Raw genomic sequence first — 21,571 nt, 5'->3', positions numbered from 1 at the left:
GTTAAACTCTGCGTTTGAATATGTCACTACTAGTTGTGTTACTGCCCATACACTGGTACCCAAGCAAAGCAAGATGTTAGAGAAAAAAGGAAACTGTCTATTGTGGGGATCATCTTATCACCCGCAGAACTAAGGGACTCACATTTGGGACTTGCACTGCTAGCTTTGACGAGATGAGAAAGCAGCAGCTTTCTAACTCAGTTTGAAATGATTATCAACATATGATAAAACAACCGGCTAAGTTTTTTTTTTTGTACATCAAAGAGAATACGCGTGCAGCACAAATATGCGTATCAACATCAAGCATGCTGCATTTTGACACAGCATCACAAGAGATCATTCAGTGCAATATGTTTAGATTCTACTGAAGTGCTGTTTATGAAGTAGACTGCCCTCCATATAGTGCTCAAATCATATAGTTCATAGGAATAAGAATACCGAAGCATTCGGCTTATTTGCCTAGGAACACGCTACATGCAGGTAGCATATGCAGTCTGTCCCAGCCCCACGCAAGTAGTCCCTTACATAGGAGAGATATTGAAAAGTGGAATCTGAGGCAATCGCAACAACACATAAAAAAAAGACATCGCATGTTAAGAATCCGTGATCCAATACCCAAATCCAATTTTATTAACCAATCAATGAGCTTACATGTGCTGCTCACAAGAGCAGGAGTAAAACAAACAGTCCCTTTAATAAGGATTGTACTTCAACAAGAAAATACTCGACTATACAGAATCAATGGCTAAATGTTCTCGCGACGCACACGAGCTCTTGCGTGGAAAGACAACTGGCTTTAAAGTAAAAAGGACTGGGCAGCCACTACTGACGTAACACAGCAACTTACAGAAAAATTTCCAGCCAATTGCAAGCGACACAGGGACGGCAGTTTCCAACAATTAGCAATGGGGCATCAGAAGATTGACGCAGCCAACAACACTGCGTGCAACTGAAGCATTCCAATTTTGAAACCATCCCGTGCGTAAACAGTGCTGTGCATCCATAACTGAAGCAACAGCATGAGAGCTTGCATGTGTGTGTGTTTGCATGTACGTGCGGTGTTCCAACATCTAAAGGTGGATTCACATAACGAAACAATCGTATAAAGGTTAGGCACCCAATGACTGAACTGGTTGGAAACTGTCACCATGGGCTTTCAAAGATGCGGAAATATTCCTCATCAAACTTTTGATGTGGAACACAGCATAGTTACATTGAATAGCACAGCATGAACACAGTTTGACTACTACTGGTGTACTCTTAGCTTGCTGGCTACCACTGATTTGGCCTGCTGCAAATGGTACACTGAACTCTCAGGCATCTTTCTTACGGAGATGTTTAGTTACAGAGGCTCCATCACTAAACACTCCGCATTAGCACTCACCGTATTAGAGTACTACTATTATACGTGCATGGAGAGTACTCCGTAACCGACAGCAGACTACAGGTTTGTCTTGACGACATCACTGATATGCCCACACACTTGGTCCATCACGTGAATCCACCTCAGAGACACCAACAATGCTTTCCCACACAATACCTTGGATGGACTAGGTGAAAAATTCTCTAACTTCATGCGACAGTGTGCATGTTTTCGGGTGCAGAACACGCTTTACTTTATGTGATGTGCAATAAACCCTTGCCCTCCGCTTTTACATGTGCCCAGGTCCCACAATGGTGCAAGATTGACGAAAAAAAAGACAAGATAATGCAGACACGAACACAGGAGAAGCAGCGTTGTCATCAAGCTTCTCCAAAAATGTGAGCGGGAACAACACACAGCATATGTGTAACCAGGCATGTAACAATGCTATACGTGTATATATATATATCACAACGTGGGTACCTACAATTGCTCAAAACATTCGAGTGGGAAAAGGCCTGCTGAACGCAACAGGACGTAGGAGCAGGTGCACGCTGTATTGCGAGGCCACAGCTTTCCTTTTATTCTGCTTCTTAAACCAAAAAAATTTTCAACGACTAGATGAGCGAAGTTATCATTTGGGAAAGAGAGCTCAGAAGTGTGCAAATAGCTCATAGGGGGCACAGGAAGCCCCTCATGTTGAATGATACACTATGAGAAGAACCCAATTTTGTCAGTGAGGCAAGCAATGCAAGCAGCATTCGAAGCAACATTAGACTGCCCTCCGCATTTCGGAAAAAGCACTCACTGCCGACATCCTATTGCACATATGAATGAAAGCAATTTCGTCCTTTCTTTTACCTCAGGTGGATCGTGTAGTGACGGTCTTTGAGACCGGTGATCAGCCCGTCATGCTGAACCTCAGTGACGGGGTTTTCGCAGAGCATACGTTCAGCACGCAAAAAAAGTTCACTCACAAAAATCACTTGCAGCCTGCTTCAGCTTGCAAAGTGAGCAATTTGCAAGCATGGCCGTGCACCCAGTAATTCAGACATAGGTGCTGTGCACAAAATGCAGGCTGCTTCAGGAGACAAACAGTCACGCACTTCAGGAGTTCTGTTCCATATCAAAGCACCATCCTAAAACAGCCTACAAAAAAAAACAGCACTACACATTCAAATCAGGAGCTTGTGGATGCAAGCTCAAAAGTAACTTCAGAGCCTTAGACAAAAAGACCAGGAGCCGATAGACTAAGCTAAAGTTCGTAAGCTTCCACAATGTCTCCATGTTGAAATGGCTGACCATTTTTGGTTTTCTTTCTGTGCTTTCCGATAAAGCCATCCTGCGTTGTACACGCAAAGTACACAAAGCAAGAACAGCATGTAGATTGGAAGGGACAAAACATCAAAAAAAAAAAAAAGAAAAAGGAATACAAGCTGCTTACTTTTTGCATTTAAGATACACACCAATCTCAGCAGTGTTAGAGAAGTGTTTTAGGTAAAAGTTCTAACAAATGTAAAATACTATAAGGCTCTAATCAGAGCAATTAAAACAACACAACCAAAACAACACCACCCCCCTCTTTCTTTTCACTTAAGAGGCCACAACTGGCCAAAGGAAACATTCATGGCACAGCAGAACATTTAATAAAATCTTAATTGCAGAAACGTTTGAAAGGCAAGCAAACAGCAAGTTATGATGAAGCATGTAATATAGCAAGTTTAGAAGGTGTATGTATATGGTGAAGTAAGCCGATGTTCCGAACATGTGCCTCAACTCTTTTTAAAGCTAAGCTATACAAGTTTCAATTATATCAGCACTTTCCAAATTAGAGGCAAACAGAAAAGGCTTTCGGTAGACAGTAAAGCGGATCTTAGCTTTACCGTTGCATATAAGAGCGAATCCTACATAAACTCGCAGAAAATTTAACAACGCAGAAGAGCTGGAGCAAAACCATGATAAGTTGCTAGAGAAAGTCCCTACGAGAAAATCCCTAACAGAGATACAGCGGAATATTTAAAACTGCTTCTGTTGCACTACGGCATCCATTTACACCTTCACGGTTGTCGAACCTAGAAATTCAAGTAAATAGAAAGCATATGATTATACAAAACGTTACACTAGAAAGAGAGAGGAAAAAAGAAAGACAGCACTGCCTCTACCGACAATCTCACTCATCAGCAGAAAAGCACGGAGGCAAACGCCATTGCACTTTCCTACAAAGGTGACAACACACTTGTCTCCCATCTCACATGTGGCTATCAAGAGCCCAACAAGCTGTAGAACAACCAAAACAACTCAATCCGCAAACACTGTCCACAGACGACAGGGCCAAACACACGTCCATCGACTAATGCTGTCCGTGACAATGCAACAGAGATACAGAATTAAAAAAAAAGAAAGTGAGTAGAGAGATACGAAAGAAAAAGTGAGGTGTGTGAGGAGGCGGCAACTGCAATGGTGGCGGTGCTTGCTTGGCCTCGGCTTGGCTCGGCTTAGATCTGGCTCAGCGGGACCTTAACTGGCAGCGGTGGTGCCTCCTGGTCGACAGGAGGCTGGATCTTCACCTGCTCGGATGGGTCGTAGATGAGCAGGTAGTCGAGGTCTCCGCTGACGCCCATTTTCTGTGGGGAGAGGATGCGAGGTTGTTCTGATATGCATCGTCAACAAGATCGGAAAAGTCTCTGTGACCACAGATCAACTCAATCATAACCGACTGAGTGTGACAATGAATACCTACCACGGAGGAATTTGAGCCTTCTGATTGGCGTGTGCACCGGTGACAGCTGCCAGTGCGGATCGTTGCAGCATGCTAAAGCACTCTACAATTAACCACACTTCTAACGCAAAGGGCCATGATGTTGAACAAGCTCTATAAATGAATGAACGTCTTTGCCACACCTGACTGGTCAAGGCTTGCGGCCATCCCCATTCGCGAGATTTGCACGAGCTCCAGTCACTCGCATGCGGCAGAAAGCTTTGTTCTTTGATGTAATGCGTACAAGATCGCACCCCAGGACAATATTTTCTATACTAATATAACCCAAAAAAAGCAACTTTTAGGACAAAGACAGCGTTATTTATTGATACAGCAAAACCTCATCAACACACACACAGGAAAGCTCCTATTGCCTTTGAAGCAATGGGGCCTTGCACTTTTCTCGATACAGTTGAACCCCGTTATAAGAGGCACGGACGTAACGGACAAACGGGTATAACAGACAACATCTACACTTTTGGTTGGCCAGCCTATCCCTCTCATTAATTTGACTTTTTTGTAAGAGACCACCGGATATAGAAGACAATCGGTTGTAAAGGACAAGTTATCAGTGAATTCTGGTCAACAACATCGCTTGTAACAGACATTCTAACTTGAATGAAGCGCCATCAACCGCTAACTCGACTTGTGTCCATCTTTGGAAATAGAAAAAAAAAACAATAGACGTATGCAAACCTTGTTTATTATAGCCTCAGTAAATGTTTAATGGATCAGTCAGTTATAAAACAATGATAAAAGGTCTTCGAAACTGGTATGCATCGCTGATATGCACTTCAGGCTTACCGCCAAGGGACGAGCACTTCCACGCGTGCACTTCACAGGCACCTAAAGGAGCCAATACCGCGAGCACGCGGTGTGAACACATTGCAGAAGTCTTCCAATTAAAACGCCTCACATGCGTGTTCTCCGCAAGTCCGAAAATAGCACCAATGCACCGCAAATGCTTTCTTTAGTGTTACGTGAACGCCGCGATCAGCCCTGCGCTGCTTGACAAGCTACGGCCGCTCGATTACCGTAGTCTTGCTTTCCTAAGAAAAAATATTAAAGGCTACAAAGCACGTCAAGAGCCAAGCCAAACGGAAGCCAGAAATGAGAGAAAAAAAAATGGAGTTGCAAGTCTCGGAGGCTATAATTGAAGCTCCCACACAAACAGCGCAAAAAAAAAGTGAGTTTCGGGTCTCGGAGGCCAAGCTTCACTGCGAGTGCAAAAAAAAAGAGCTTTTTTTCTCTCCCAAGCTTGGTGGCGCTCAGGTCACCGGCCCGAATGGCCCACGTTATTAAACGAATGCTCGTAGCATCAATCCAGTCCACCATTCGTCTGCCACGCATCAGAGCCGCGCAGTTGCTGGTACAGTGCATTTTGTGATCGCCGTCGTCGCTGTCAGTCCACCACCGGCCGCCAGCAACGATTCACAAGAGACGCTAGACGTGCTTCGCCGCAGCGCCTGCAGTAGGCGTATCGCTGCCGTTCACTACCGGATGTCACGCCGTGATCACTACGCTTCGTGGCCGCTTTGTGTTAGATGGTGTGATCGCTATCAACGTTCGCTGCTGGCCGCCAGTATCAGTGCGCAACAGATGCTGCTACTGGCCTAGACTTGGTTTGCCGCCAGGCCGTGACCACAGCGCTTATCGCGCCATTATCTCCGCTCACCGCCAAAGCTACGCCGTGGTCGCTGCGAACTAGGCTTATCGCTGCCTTTATCTGGATTTCGCTGCCTCAGCATGGCGGAATGCTCCGTCAAACGCCGTACTTGCCTCACGGTGTCAAAAAAGCTCGACATTGTAGCAGACATAAAGTGTGGCATGACGCAGGCCGACGCCGCCAGAAAATTCGGCTTGTCAAGAAAGACTGTTAGCGGGATTTGGGCTCAGCGAGAGAAGCTTTTGAAAGAAGCGCCAACAGGAGCCAGCCGGTCCAAACTGCGTAAGTCATCCCATCCTGCCGTAGAAGAGGCGCTTCTTCTGTGGATACAGGATGCACGGAGTAAGAACATCCCGCTCAACGGACCATTAATTCAAGAAAGAGCCAAGCAACTTGCATTCGGTCTTGACATTCAGTTTGAGGCCAGTCAGGGATGGTTTGACAGGTTCAAGCGCCGACATGGCATCAGCTACAAAAGTGTTTGTGGCGAAAGCAGAGCTGCCGATGAAAACTCCGTCAAGCAATGGAAAGAGGAGACGTTGCCAACTTTGCTGAGGGGGTGGAAGGCTAGCGATATCTTTAATCTGGATGAGTCTGGAATATTTTTCAAAATGCTTCCTGGAAGAACATTTGCCTTATCCAAGGAAGATTGCAGTGGAGGCAAAAAGTCGAAAGAAAGAATTACTGCTATGTTCTGCACAAATATGGAAGGAACAGAGAAAGAAAAAATCCTAGTTATAGGCAAATCAAAAAACCCACGCTGCCTAAAGAACTATCCAGTCAATGTTGAGTACACGGCAAACAAGGCTGCTTGGATGACATCAGAAATATTCAACAAATGGCTAGCAAGTTTCGATCGCAAGATGGCTATGAAAAGAGAAGAGTACTACTGTTCCTAGACAGCTGTTCAGCTTACATGAAGCCACCACCATTGAAAGCTGTTGAGCTTAGGTACTTCCCACCAGGCTGCACATCTGTGCTACAGCCCCTTGATCAAGGGTTATTAATGCAGTCAAAATCAAATACAGAGTCAGACTTGTTCAACGCCTGCTGTTCGACATGTTGCAAAAGCGTGAGACAACAATCAATGTGAGAACAGCGATTGAGATGTTAACAGGCTCATGGAACGATATTCAGAGGAGCACCGTGACAGGGAGCTTTCGCAAAGCCGGTTTTGATCTGCAGGAGGAAGATGAAGAGGAGGATGTTGCAGACGAAGACCTGCAATGTGCAGTTGAGCCAGAATCATGGCCACTTATTCAAAGAAGATTTGGTGAGTCTGGCACATTCTTGAACTTTGTTGAGGCAGACAACAACCTTGCGGTAGCTGAAGACCTGTCTGATGAAAGCATCATAAGAATGGTGCAGGAAGGGGAACAGGAAGAAGATACCGATACGGATGTATCGGACAGCGAGGACAGTACCCCGCCAATGACATCTGGGGAAGTAATGACAGTGCTGGGCAAAGTTCGGAAACACATTCAGCTTTGGCCTAGCGGCCACGAAGCCCTTGACCTTGTGAGCAGGCTAGAAGGAGCTGTGTTGAAAAATGGGATCGACACAGCCCTAAAACAAACAACCATGGAGAACTACTTTACAAGGGAATTGGTTTGAAAGCAAATTCTGCAAAATAAATATTTTGTAACCGTATATAGCCTTCTTTTGTGCTTATTTTAGCAGTAGTGTGCCCACAATGAAATATGGACTGAATATGATATGAAAAAGTGGTACCCTGCTTATAAGAGACCTCTCATATAAGAGACACAAACTGCTCCCCGGTACGTGTCTCTTATAAAGGGGTTCAACTGTAACTAGCAGTGGGTACTTGCGGAAGTCATTTGTGTTAGCACACAGCAGCACAGTCACGCACTTTTTGCTGTGTTTGTCACCGCACCAATGGTAACCTTTCATGTCGAGAATTTTTGACAGCAGCATTTCATCAAAAAGGCCTGTCTCGTTACCACTGTAAATGTCGCATATGGTGTAGTTCAATAATGTACAGACGTATGTTTACACCCAGGTGGATGCACTGCTTGTGTCTGCAAATGCCGACTTGTCTTGCTTGTCAATAAGTCTTGCCGACAACGTCATGGAGGCCTTTAAATCTGCTGAGCCAGCCAGTGCTCTCCTTGAGGTCATAAGATTCCCAGCAGGCTAGCAAAATTTAGGGTTTTCTGCTGCTCAGCGATTCCACTGATTGGAAAGTTTTTTGCCCTCATCTCCACAAACCACATGTACAAAGCCTTGTTGAGCTCTATGTGCTCCGATGGCATCAACTTCTCCTGCTTCGCTGATGTGCCTGATGCAAGTGCTTTTTCTATCGTTTCTTTAGACTTGAGAATAGTGGACAGTGAACAGGGAGAAATTCCAAACCTTTCTGCAATGTCATCTTTGTTTTGTCAACTTGAGACTTCAGCCAGGAAGCGAGCTTACAGTCTAAGGACAAAAACTTTCGCTTTTTTCATGGCAGCATTATGTCGAAAAGCACGACAAAAAAAAAAAAAACAAAGGCTTCACTTAACTAGAATGACCTCAGCTGAACAAACTACACACACACAAAACAACCAGTGCAGTTGCACTATGACAGTTAACACTAGCTATGCACCAACACCAAGATGCTCGGACTGACAAGCTGGAGGAATGGGCTGACAGCTGAGCTTTGGCTTTGGATTGTCTGTGGCTGAGAAGTTTCAAGCCAGAGGCAAAGGCAGGGCAGTCTTGCTCCAACACAACAATGGCGGCCCCCATGCTCAGTTATAGGCAGCAGTTTCCGATGGTGCCAACACGTGAGTGAGACTCTGTAGCAGACTTTTCATGTTCCAAAATGCCAAAAATGCACCAAAATGTTAGAGGCTGTGTTTACTGCGCAGCAAATTAAATTTTTGAGACTGGAATGGCATTGCTAAATTTTGTTGAAGTGGAACAGCACAAAGAAAAAAAGTGTTTATTGTGGTGAGCGTAATTTAATCATTAATTCCTATGGACTGCTGCCAGGACACTGAGCATTATTCAGTGTACAGTAAAATTTCATTAATTCGGATTTGACGGGACCGGAAAAAATGGCCGAATTAACCAAATGCCGAATCATCAAAACTATCAAGAAAACTATAACCATGTGGCTATTACATCCACGCATTTTCAAATTCAGCGTTTATGCATAAGAGCAGTGTAAAAGACGCAATTTTCGCCATTCGCAACTTCGTTCACAATGTCACCGCGGCTCAAACCCTGTTTAAGCCGAAACATGTTCTGAACCCATCCCTTATTATGACCGACACCACCAACACCACCACGCGCAGATGACAATAATTTTTTTTTTCCGGAAAAATGGCCGGCAACTGATCGTTTGTCCATCCCAATGTAGCAAACGAGTTTTACCGCATCAGAACGTTTAACTGGGCAAGTTGGTGTGCTTCCATCGTGAACGTATAAACAGCACGAAAGAATGAGAACATATGTTCATCTCTAACCAGCCACTAAGGCTTTTTTTATTACTTTTGTTACCTTGTACATGCGTAACGGTTGTTTGTTATCGTTATTTTCCAGATGCTATTTATCCTGTTCGTTTCGAAATAAAATTTTAGTTGCTACTCAGCACCGTTGTCTGTCGTTTCTTTTCTTCATCCTCGTTTTTTCGCGCTGTTTATTCGTACAGGATGGAGATTTATGGCAGCATGTGAACTGCGGCTGAAGCTCTTCACTTCAACAGTTTCCACCATGCTTGAGACACAAATATAATAATAATAATATCTGGGGTTTAACGTCCCGAAACCACCATATGATTATGAGAGACGCCGTAGTGGAGGGCTCCGGAAATTTCGGCCACCTGGGGTTCTTTAACGTGCACCTAAATCTAAGTACACGGGCCTCGAACATTTTCGCCTCCATCGAAAATGCAGCCGCCGCGGCCGGGATTCGATCCCGCGACCTTCGGGTCAGCAGTCGAGTGCCATAACCACTAGACCACCGTGGCGGGGGAGACACAAATTCAAACCATGTCAATGTCACAAATTCAAACCATGTTTGAATTTGTGACATTGCGTGTCGGAAGTCAGCACGAAGCTACTCAGTGCAGCATCCGCTGAGGACATCCGCTGAGGATGACATCGTGGTTGCTAATGGCGCGATAATAGCGTCCACACAGGTTCGAAGGCACACGTGCAGCACGCTCAGACTCAAAGAAACTGCTGAGCACGCATCTGCTGAAGAAATCTGGCTCGCTAATGCACAATCACGGATGACGACTGTGGAGTCGTGAAGGGGCATGGCAAAAACAAAACTACTGTTTGTCGCAGCTTTGACTCCAGTCGCTATCGACGTGATCATAGATGGTGCCCACGCAGTTCGCGTGCACCAAGTAAAAACAAAAACGAAACATGTTTGTCGCAGCTACTGAAGCCTTGGTCGCTAACCTGAGGGCCCGCGGCCGTTTCGGTTTTAGTGAACGCTGTTATATCTCCTTTGCGGCGGTTCGTGCTCGGCACACTCCAAGGGTCGTCCAAATTAAACTGGTTGCTGCCAAATATGACCGAATTAATGAGAGTTTGATGCTAATAAACAACACACATGCTTGCCGGGACCAGAGAACACGTCCAAATTATCCGATTTCTCGAATTAAAAGGGGGCAAATTAACGAGGTTTTACTGTACTGGGAAGTTTGTTGAAGCGGCGTTCATTGGAGCATGGTTTGACTTTATTCTTTATAGGTTCATGTGCCTCAGCAACAGACATGCCGCTGTTTACAAGCAACAGCTTTATTAGCATTGTGCTTAGACTGCAAACTTGGCACCTAGTGAACCGAATGTAAAACACTTTTAGGCCAGTCATTCGAAGCCAGTCATTGGAAGCCCTACTTTATGCTGAAATCAGATTTTTGGGATGTCAAACTCAGCGTTTTGAAAACACGTTGGTGTGACAGACCAGAAGGGATGGCGCAGCAACACTCACGTGGTGCGAGTAGGCAGGTGGCGGCGAGGTGGATGACGTCACGCTGCTGCTGGGAGAGGATACCATGGTGGCACAGCACAGCCACACCATGGTGACCACAACGAGGAACAGGACCATCATGAGCAGCCACTCGGGGATGCCCGACTGGCGAGAGATGCAGTCCAGCCAGCTAGAAGAGGAGCTGGCCGCTGCAGACACCGTCGACGACGTCTCGGCGGCAGCTGCCTCTTGCTCCGACTTGGTGGACGACGCTGGCTTGGCTGGCTTGTCTTCCGCAGGGTCCCCTGTGGCAAGGAAGGTCGGAAGACAAAAGATCTGTAGCCTACAGTCAGTCACAACAGCTGAGTCATGGTAGTTAGTTGTGCTCACGAAGTATGATAAGACGGGAATGCAGACTACTTCCGCGCAGCGCATTCGCTCGGGAAAAACCGTGAAACGCAGACACGGTGGTCTCATTCCTTTGCTCCCTCTCTCCACTCCCCCACATGCTTTCTCCTTTCCTTGTGCTACTCACAATGCATAGTGGCATCTGTCGAGGCGCATGGAAATCATTCAACAACCTGCTCTCATAAGTGCATGCGGTGAATAAGCGCCAGCGGTGTTGACAAAACGGGCAGGCAAGCAGACACAGGAACGCCGCGAAACGCAACAGTGCGCCGTTGTTATAGAATCGACCGAGAAAACCCCCACCCACGGCTCTGCTCGAGAACCGGCGTCTCTCCTCCGCAGCTTTTCTTCATTTGGAGCACCATCTGGTGAATACACTGTGAAGCAGGAACCAGCGTTGCAGAATGTGTCCCTTCCAGATGAGCAGAGTCAGTGAGCTTATCTCACTGTCTTCTCCTACTGCATGGTTGTGCCCAGTGCCATTGACAATGGTCAAGGAAATTTACAGCTTGTGTGGAAATCTCAGTTCGCACGAATCTGCCATGCACAGCTCACCAGCATGGGGGTCGAGGATACGGATGGGTGTGAGCTCTCCACGCACTACAACCAGGTGGCCAGTGTCCTTCTGCACGTAGACGGCATAGAATGTGCGTCGGATAATGCGACACACGTGGTCCACCACCGTCTCGTACATCTTCTGCACCAGCATGAGCAGCTTGAGCGGGTGCAGGTGGGACGACTTCTTGTGCTCCGACTGCAGATGCAACGGGGGGAACCGGAAAAGAAGCAAAGACAAGGAAGAGTTGACATTGCAAGCAAATAAGCGAGTGGAGGCACCATAACTTAAGTGACATCTGTGGTTCTCCACGCAAACCTCATTTTAACCAACACGGATATTACGAATTATCGGTTATAACGAAGTAAATGAAGAATAGTCTTGCAATAGCTACAGTGTTACAAATAAACGTTTAAACCGAATTTTCGGATATAACGAAGTTATTTTCGTGGCAGATGCGACTTTGTTATCACGAGGTTTGAGTGTAATATTGAAAATTCTGTGGCTCAGTAAAAGTGGCTATTTCATCACTGACTTTACTGAGAATGAAGTAGGATGGCAGACTGGGCGAGTTGGTCGAAAATCATGGTACTTGAGCAACAGCTCAAAAGGGCTGGCCAAGAAAGAGAGGACGCACACGAATGCTAGGTCTTGAATAACACTTTTGTTAGGCTCCATGAGCATATAAATAAATGCAATGCTCTCAATCTTGTCTTTTGTGGAAAAATTCCATTAATCCCCCCACTTCCCCAACCTTCACATTAGTACGCTGTTTTACTGCTGCGTAATAAATTTTATGTATCTAACGCAATTCAATGACTGGAAGCAAGTGCTTGTTAAGAGGCCATTTTATTCTACTGTCCCTACTTTCCGTGCCACATTTCTGAAAAGCAGATTTATGGAGGCAGTGCTACTTGAAAGCTCAGTGCTTTCCTAAACCAGATAGTTGTGAAAATCCGGTTCTAATAAACAGCCTTGGCCCTCCAAAGCAAGCAAACATTCAAAGCATCACACACACTACAATAAACAAGGCCAAAGTCTGTGGCCATCAACATCAATTATGTGCTTTTCAAACCACAGTACATACCTCATTCACACCGTCCCTTCCTCCCCAAACTTCACTGCACGTCGCAACTAAGATTTGCTTGCATAACTAGATTTATGCAGCCATCTGCTGTACTATCTTGTTTACTATTGAAGTTTGAACAGTTAGAGCAATCACAACAAGATCCAAAGCCACTAGAAGACATCAAAACACAAGCTGGTTGCATAGCTGTTGCACTAGCTTGCTGTGAACATACTGCAACTTGTCCAAACTTCACGGCTTGTGCACGAAGACATCACAACTTGTCCGCTTTTAAAGCTTTCCACTGTTAAAATTATTCGGCTGCAGTGGAATCTACTTTGCAGTTCTCTGCTGGAATGCAGTCAAGGCAGGGTGCAGGGTCTTTTCTTGCAAAGTTGGCCACGGAACTCACCATTTTGCTAACGTGCCTGAACTGCTCATCGCATCCTTCGGTGCACGCATAGTAGCTAGGCTGGCTCGGATAGGCCTCCGTGCAGGCTGCAAAATAGAAAAAACAAAATTTAGGTGATCACTCCTACTCCCAGAATGAGCAAAAGTCATACAGGATAACTATGCCCAATGCTGTTCATTTCGGGAGGTTAAACACTGACGAATGATTAGGTCGAGAGAAGAGAGATGATGAGGACAAGCAAAGAGACATATTAAATGCTCAAAGCAAAATAACACTTGCATTTGTGTCCCTTGTCCTAGTTGGCTTTTACGCTTGAGTTGCCTATTCAGTCAGGTACAACCGTTTTAGAATATGTGGTGCTATAACAAGATACTTCAAAAGGGACATACAAAGTATAACATGCCCAAAAACCTTGCATGCAGCCATCTAAAGCCTTAAAGGGACACTAAAGAGAAAAGTGATTTTTCTCACATTAGTGAATTACTATTTCACCATACCCAAATCACCACTCTTCTTGAGAGGACTCTTCACAAGAGAGAAAGCACACAAATGCAGGTGGCGACACCAACTTGAAGTTACCTTGCCCATGGCCATCACATCATATAGATTTTGACGTTGTCTGTTGAGGTGTATATAGTTCCTAATCAGCAAAAATTAAGTAGATTTTCCTCTGTGGGGGGCACAGACCTAATATACAAAGTTTCTGGAAATTTTGTAGAGCCAATGTGGCCAAAATAGGAAAAAAAAAAAACACTGAAGTCTGACGTCATGCGACATACATGTGCAGAGTTTCAGTGCAAAATTTTAAAATGACTCTTTGACCTTAATTTTTTCTTGTATTAATAAACCTGTGATAGTGAAATGAACGACAGTACAGTTTTCAATGTATGATTTATCAGTCTATGAACTAATTAACTGTTTCAATTTAGTGTCCCTTTAAAGGGATACAGAAGGCAAATATTAAGTCCACGTTAACTGTTGAACTACCATTGCAGAAACTTTGTAGTGCTTGTTTCATACGATGTGCAAACTGGCTCCTTAAACAGAGATGACAACTGGATCAAATAACCATGACTTTTGGCTCACAAGGAAGCCCCCCCCCCCCCGTCAGATACACAAAATGCACTAAACTCAGTCAAAAAGAGCACACAGTGAGAGTTCAGGGTTTTTCAAGATTACACATTCATTTGGCTTTTCAAGAGCCATCCCGAACCTTATGCTATCTCACTAAATGCTAACTCACTAAAAACTGCCTCTGAAACAAATTTGAAGCAATAACCCTGACAGTGATCTCTTTAGAGGACGGAGCAATGGTTAAACTTTTCCTTGCAATAGGCTCTGTAGCGGTACGCAGCAATGACAGCTGACGCCTACTAACAATATGCATCGAGACTGGCCTTGGATGAGGCAGCAAGGAAACTCAGAGCAAAAGACTCAAGAGGGAGTGGGCGGCCTATCTGTGGGCTCATAAAAATGGGAAATGCAGAACTAGAGTTGCAGATTATTTTGCAACATGCACTTGCTTCTGTGGGGTCAGTGGCCACGAAAGATAGTCTCAACACACACTTGCGCGAGCACAGCACTTCCCTTGCTAGTCCAGTTTAGCTCTTTGAAGCACTGTTTGATGAAGTGCCATTTGCTGTTACAGATAACAACACACTAATCTACACACTATTGCCACGAGTGTTGTATGAGACTGCAACATCAATAGCCTGGCAAGTTGAAAGCAATAAACTTGAAAAATATCCCCAAACATAGGAGACCTTTGAAAACAGTGCCTACACCACTCCTTCATAGGAACGCTAACCCTTATAATGATTTGTCATTTTTGCAAATTAGTACTATCAATTTGGCTAGAAATTACTGACTAGCTATGAAAAAAAAAGAACTGAGACAGAACTTTCCTTTTGTTGAATTTTGCAATGAAACCTTAGAGCTACAGGTCAGCAGGTTTCGAGTACCGTATTTACTTAATTCCAACACACGCACATTTTCCCAGAAAAATATGGCAATATAAGATATGCGTTAGAATCGAGCGTTAAATCACAACATCAATGCATTTTGAAACCTTTGTTCTGGCATACTTGGGATTCTGGAATCTCCAACGAGTTTTTTTGCCAGAGTAACGAGCAAACACACTGTTTTAAATTACCTTCTTCCAAGTGAAAGCAAATCAATATTCACATTTTACCATGCAAATTTGCCAAGGAAGCAATAGAGGATATTTCCTTTTCTCGCCATAAAAAATAGAGAATCCATTATAGGGAGCAAATATATTTTCTGGTGTTTCGCTAAGCAAAGCAATCATAGAAAATGTTTCACGAACTTGCCAGGTTGTGTGTACAGCTTCTCTAAAATGCACTGTACTTTTCATTTTAACTGATGAACAATGAAGCATGCTTGAGCAGGCACTTTCAAAATCAATGACATCACGGCCAGCCAATGCAGGGACCTCAAGGCGATGTTGCTACCTTGGGTTTCCTGAAGACTTGTTCAACACATTGCAAACTGAGAGCATGAAAAAGATTGCTTCGTTTGCACTTCAAAGCTCCAGAGTAAGCTATCAGGCCTTACAACAGAAAGTTCAAATTTAATGTACTTGAACGACGCAGAGCTCTTCCAGCAGCAACGAAATGTTGCAGCCTCCACAAAACGAACGCCAAAAGAAAAATAAAGGCCAATCACTGCCTTGCGATAAAGGTCACTAACGCGCTTTCGCTAACGACCTTGTTATTTCCTGTCACCGCTCTGAAAGCTAAGCATAGACTGACATACTGCTGCTCTTTGCATTGCCAGCCTGTGCAAAACCTGGTTGTTCGCAGCAGTGATGCAGTCTTTTGCAGTGCATTTATATGTACACAGTATCGCTATGGAAACTGTCATAAACATTGTCACACGCCGAGAAACAAACAACAAAAACTATTTACACGAGGCATTCACAAAAGCAGCACATGCAGACAGATCAGATGCCCTTGTTTTTGCCTTCCTTTCTGACGATCTTTTACTCTGCTAGTCGGAATTTAAGAGTCTCTCGTATCGCAACAATATAGGTAACTTGCAATACGCCTTGCTACAGTGCAGAAAGGTACCGGCGCAAGGTGCATGCAATAAAGGGCACTTTTGAAGCCAGCTCAGCTGAGTTGGTTTTTGTTTCCTTTTCCTGTCTAAAGTTTATATCTATCAGCCTTCCGATTTGTCAGCACAGAAGTGCCCGACATCAGCCTGGAGTCAGCCTGGATAGAGTGTCGGATGCCTGCAGTTTCATGACAAGTTAATGACATGACGAACCAAGCCATACAATGTTGCCGTACGTTTAGCGATACTAAACCGCTGAAGCACATTAATTTATGCTGGTAAGGCACTCTTTAATTAGAGGAAGAAATTGGCAAATATCCCTCTTTTTTTTAATGCTGCAATGGAGCCTCAGCAACAGTATGCCAGCAAGACGCCATGGATGTAAGAGTTCTGGTTGTAATTGTTTGTTTAGGCTGTCCTGACATCCAACTTTGCAAAGAGTAATAGTTAGCTGTTCTGATTGGCATTTCGGACCCGCTGGTGCTGAGGCACACAGGCATGAAATCATGCAGCATTTACTGTAAGCTGCAAGTGCACCAGGAAAAAAAAACAAATAACTTAATGAAATGTTTCACGATGCACTGACAAATTTCCATCAGAAGTCAACCCCTCAATTCGAAAATTACCATCTTCTTTGGATCTCATCAGCCAGGTAAACAACAGAATATCCTGGTGGCAGTAGATGACTGATCATCAAACAGTGCAGGTCTCATAACCTTATACTGCAACTGTTTTGAAACGTTTTAGGTAATGCCAGCTGATATATCCTCTACCATATGTGTTTGATACCCAGCCACGGCGGCTGCATTTCAATGGGGGCAAAATGTAAAAACACCAGTGTACTTAGATTTAGGTGCACGTTAAAAAATCCCAGGTGGTTGAAATTAATCTAAAGTCTCTGCTATGGCATGCCTCATAATTGTATTGCACGTTTGGCATGTAAAATCCCAGCAATTATTACTATTATTGTTGTTGTTATATCGCACAAAGGTCTACAGATTGTTGCACAACACTTTGATAAAACTATAATACAGAACACCATGGTTCACAGTGCCTGAAGGCATTGTCCCAAAAATCGAAATGTGTATCTGAATTGCAAACCGAATAAAACATTCACGTGCTTGCCATACAGATATACGATTCCACAGTTTTTCAACCGTCATCCCAGCAATGGCGCAAGATTGCTGCATAAAAAAAACGAGGAGATGCATTTGATTTCATTAAATTCCACTTGAAAAGAAATCCTAGGCTTCTGAGTTAAGCTGTATACCATGCAACATTGTCTTGTACAACTTGCAGCGTAGCTTGCATCTAAATCCCCACATATGCTCACCGCAGGCCAGCTAACGACAGGCAATTCTATCGTTGCAATCACCATCAGGCAAACTCTGCATACAATGCAGACAGAGCACAATGACGGTGTCATAATCATGGTGTAATGCACACGGTGTATGACGATGCCAACACGTAACCTTTGTGATATACTGGCCTAACAGAAAAAAGAATGCTAAAGAACAAAACAGTGTGCCTCGGATTGGTAAATTATCCCTTCACTATACCAGAAGTACAACTCTTGTCGAGAGAAGATGCTCAGTAAGCGAGAAAATGTGTAAAAAGAAAATGCGGTTCTGTGATGTCACTCAGACACTGAAATTACGACGTGAAATTGAAAAATGCACTTTGGCCTTCTCTTTTGATAATAATCCTATGACAATGAAGTTAACAATAATTTATTTATAAGACAAAAGAATAATTTATCAACCTCAACTGATTTAGTGATTCACTTTAGTGTCGCTTTAAATCCCAAGTTTCTGCGTTCACAGAACTAGCAGCTAAGCACAAGTATGTGCTTGTAACTATCCTAAAAATCCTTAAAACGACAGCTGCCAGGGCTACAGACAATGGCTTTCCAGCTCTGCAGTCGCCTTCATGTCAAAAAATGTTCAAAAAGAAAGTGAGCGAAAGCAAAGGAACTACGCAGGATGCCAGTTTAACGGACCATGCGACAGGTTGCAACTGTCAGCTTTGTCAAAAAGAAAAGAAAAAAAAAACCTAGCCCACGCATTTCGTGCATCACTCCGGTGCAAGAACGTGAGCATGTTTTCCGGCTCACAATGGATTTCCTGCGCCCGTTCACAATGGCAAAACTATACTGGAGTTATTTCATTATCGATACTTTCTATAAACCGTGCCCTCTGTTTAGAAAAAAAAAAGCTCTCAAAGGAAAAGGAGCAAGCGCACAGAACTCTGCCCTCCGTGGATAAAGAAACCGACCTTTGTCTTTAAACGGGCACCTGCTTTTGTTCCATACAAGTGACAGGGCGCGCTATGACACAGTTTAGAAAAGAAAGAGAAAGCTCTAGTGGCCACCGGCTACGCTGCAACAATGCATAGGGACTCGGCCCGCACTCGGCTACGCATGAACACACAGCTGCGTACTGGAAAGGAAAAAGGTCTCGCGCGAAGGCCCCTATCATTCTTGCCAAGCTTCTGCAATCAACTTCTCTATCACTCCAGCCATTTCTTATCGAGCGTGCATGCACCAATGAGGTGCGCGCTGCTCCGTAGGTCCGCGAAAGATTAGACCTTGCCGTCTACATGCTGTACCCCGTCCGCGGCAATACCATATTTCTTATGGGTCTCCGCTTTCGCCTCCAGCGACGGTTGGTTGGTGCGGCAGGCGTCAGAGAAGAAACGAGAGACCGGGAAAGGGTGGAAGGCACTGGAGACGCGAGGATAGGGAGGGGGGGCGCGCGTTGTGCGCGCCGACAATCGCGCAGCGGGGCGAAAACAACTTCGTGTTTGTGTGAATCACACAGGCGCCTTGTGCCGGCACGGCACGCACTTTGTGTTTCAGGATGTCATCGTACCGTTGAAGCAGGCAGCGTGCGTAGCGTTCATGTCGTGGGTCACGGCGTGGAAGCCGGCTTCGACGAAGTTGCGACATCCTTTCTTGCAAGCGTCCAGATGCTCGGGCTGCGAAAGCGAAAACGGAGAAAATAAGTATACACGCACGCGCGAGACAGCACACAACTGGCGCTCTCGCGCGTTGAACAGATGTTTCGCCCTGCGACGAGCAAAACGCTGCGTTGTCCCCACCAACACGGCGCGGTACTGGTTTCGCCAGCCAGCGCTCGCGGCATCTTTTTTTTTCGATCGCTCCTTTATTTTCTCTCCCATTTCGCTGCGTCGCATTTTCGCGAGCTACCTCACGCTTACCTTACGCCCCAAGCTTAAATTTGCGTGCGTGGCAGGACGATCCGAAGCCCATCGCGACAGGAAAAGGTGCGAGGCAGTTTGATTCCGGTCTCACTCGAAAATGGCAAGGTCCCCAGCCCGGACGGGCGAGCTAAACAAGAAAAAAACAAAAGGCAACTCGAGGCGCCATATATCCTGAACTAGTGAACTCCTTCGCGCGCATCGAATACCCACACTGCATCGACAGGCCCCACCTAGTTGCGTTGCTCACGACCCTACTTCCGAGACCAGCTGACAGCGAACGGCTGGTGCTCCAACGAACATTGTAAACACGGCCCCCCGACCGAGATATTACGGTCCGATAACGCGCGCGCGCTGCAAAACGGAAATTCGCCGCGCACAGAAGACGGCTCACCTTTGGGTAGGTGTGCGCAGGGTAGGTCAGCTCGCAGTGCGACTCGCAGCTTTCGTATTCTTCCACCGAGTTGACTCCCTTGCGTAGCGGTTCACAGCTGCACGTCGCAATGGCTAGTGCCACAAACGCGACTAGGCCTCCTGCTGCGTGCATCGTCGCGTACTCGTAGTAGCCGCTGCGCTCAAAGCAGTGCTGTGCAGCTCTGTCGTGATCGAATGCCGACGCACCGAACGCTAAGAGCAGCGCAGGAACAATAGAAGCGTGCAGTTCGCTCGCTTCCGATTACCAGGCCCTACACGACAGCGCACCGCGCTTGCTTGCCTCTCTCTGCTGTAGATTCGTTTGTGGCTGTGCGGCAGAGCCGCCACCTGTGTGCGAGATCGGCGTTCCTCCATTGGTCGTGCCGCCGAAGGCGCTGCATGCGAGGTTTATTTTTACGACGAATCGATGAAGAAAAACAAACGGGTAACGGACGAACCGCGGGGAGCTCAAGGTGCGCGCGGCAATTTCGAATCGTGATAGCTCGCGGCAATGTCGAGCATTTTTTAAAATAGTATCTACAGCTAGTGGGCAGCTCAATCAAATGGTTGTACGTTGACTACATCACCTGTTGCACAGCATTACTTTGAAACAGTGGCCACATAATAAACCAATGCTTTGGTATGCTTGCACTTCGTGGTGCGCCGTTCAGCTCATGAGATTACAGATTTAAAATTCTATATTCCGAAGGGGTCTTGAACCATAACTTCATTTTTACTCCATATGAAAGTGGACAGGGACACAGGAAGGTGAAACGTGCACACAAAATGTCCTGAACCACTTTTACAAGTAATATCGAATAACCCCCCCTGTCGAAGTTGATTGCCGCAAAAATTTCTCTAATCTGTCAAGAACAAACGGTGTTGTTACAGGCACTTTTGCTCTTCCCTAGAGTCCCAAGGAGCACACTGGAAGCTGCACAGTTGGGGATGACATGGGAGAAAGAAGCTACGTAAATGTGCGTCATGAAACGTGATTGCTCTCTCCTGTTGCGATTCCTGTGTAATTTTTATGCGACGGCACGTGGTGACACCCCGTGTCAAGAAGTGCATCTGACCCAAACAGCGCTCCTGATTTATGTCAGCTATCAGCCAATAGCAGCAATCTGCTGTTTGATGACATACAGCTGGCGCCCCTCCACCCAACTCCCGACGCGTTCTGGTAACATCTCCTCCCCCCCGAAAAATCGAGATGCTGGATAAACTACCTGGAGCCAAGTTTCATCGCAGAGCCCTCAACCTCATTGGTTGAGTCTGAAAAAAAAGCTGTGCAATGGATGCAAAAATGAAAGTTGAGCAGTGATGTACTTCTCACAACGGCCCGCCCTTGGTCCCCAGCTTTCCTGGTGTAAACGTACGTGGGAAGTAAACAGTTCTAGTCAGGGGCGTAGCCATGGGGGGGGGGGGGGGGGGTTGGGGGGTCAACCCCCCCCCCCCCGAAATTTTCAGTTTTGCTTGCGTATATATACACGCACACATACAAAACGCACGCACGAACATACATAAAGTATGGTTGAACTCACCCCCCCCCCCCCCGAAAAAAATTTCTGGCTACGCCCCTGGTTCTTTGTAATGCAACATGTGGGGTCCTCGCCCTTAGTCGCTATTATCATAAAAAAAAACTGCGTGGCCGTAACCCTGCAATTTAAACAATGATGGGACTCATCTAAGTAAAAGTATTAGGCAGACT

The 21,571-nt window shown here is 45.5% G+C and overlaps 1 protein-coding gene across 2 annotated transcripts; it reads right to left on the bottom strand.

Moving 5' to 3' along the window:
- Window positions 1-611: 611 nt before the first annotated feature.
- LOC119406008 (transmembrane protein 59) lies at window positions 612-20,199 on the bottom strand. 2 transcript variants are annotated; one of them, XM_049419282.1, is made up of 6 exons: window positions 19,844-20,199; window positions 19,101-19,206; window positions 13,156-13,241; window positions 11,672-11,875; window positions 10,735-11,013; window positions 612-3,987 (listed from the first exon to the last, which is right to left on the bottom strand). In XM_049419282.1, the coding sequence occupies exons 1-6, from the start codon at window positions 19,994-19,996 to the stop codon at window positions 3,859-3,861; spliced, it is 957 nt and encodes a 318-aa protein (XP_049275239.1). In that variant the 5' UTR covers window positions 19,997-20,199; the 3' UTR covers window positions 612-3,858. The 2 variants fall into 2 exon arrangements, with proteins under 2 accessions (XP_049275239.1, XP_037528769.1); XM_037672841.2 differs by having other exon boundaries at window positions 10,735-11,018; window positions 11,677-11,875; window positions 19,844-20,197.
- Between the last annotated feature and the right edge of the window lie 1,372 nt (window positions 20,200-21,571).

Source organism: Rhipicephalus sanguineus, chromosome 9 (genome assembly GCF_013339695.2).
Source record: "Rhipicephalus sanguineus isolate Rsan-2018 chromosome 9, BIME_Rsan_1.4, whole genome shotgun sequence".
Classification (NCBI taxonomy): Eukaryota; Metazoa; Arthropoda; class Arachnida; order Ixodida; family Ixodidae; genus Rhipicephalus; species Rhipicephalus sanguineus.
The sequence above is the reverse complement of the archived record's forward strand: the minus strand, read 5'-3'. Positions and strand labels throughout refer to the sequence as shown.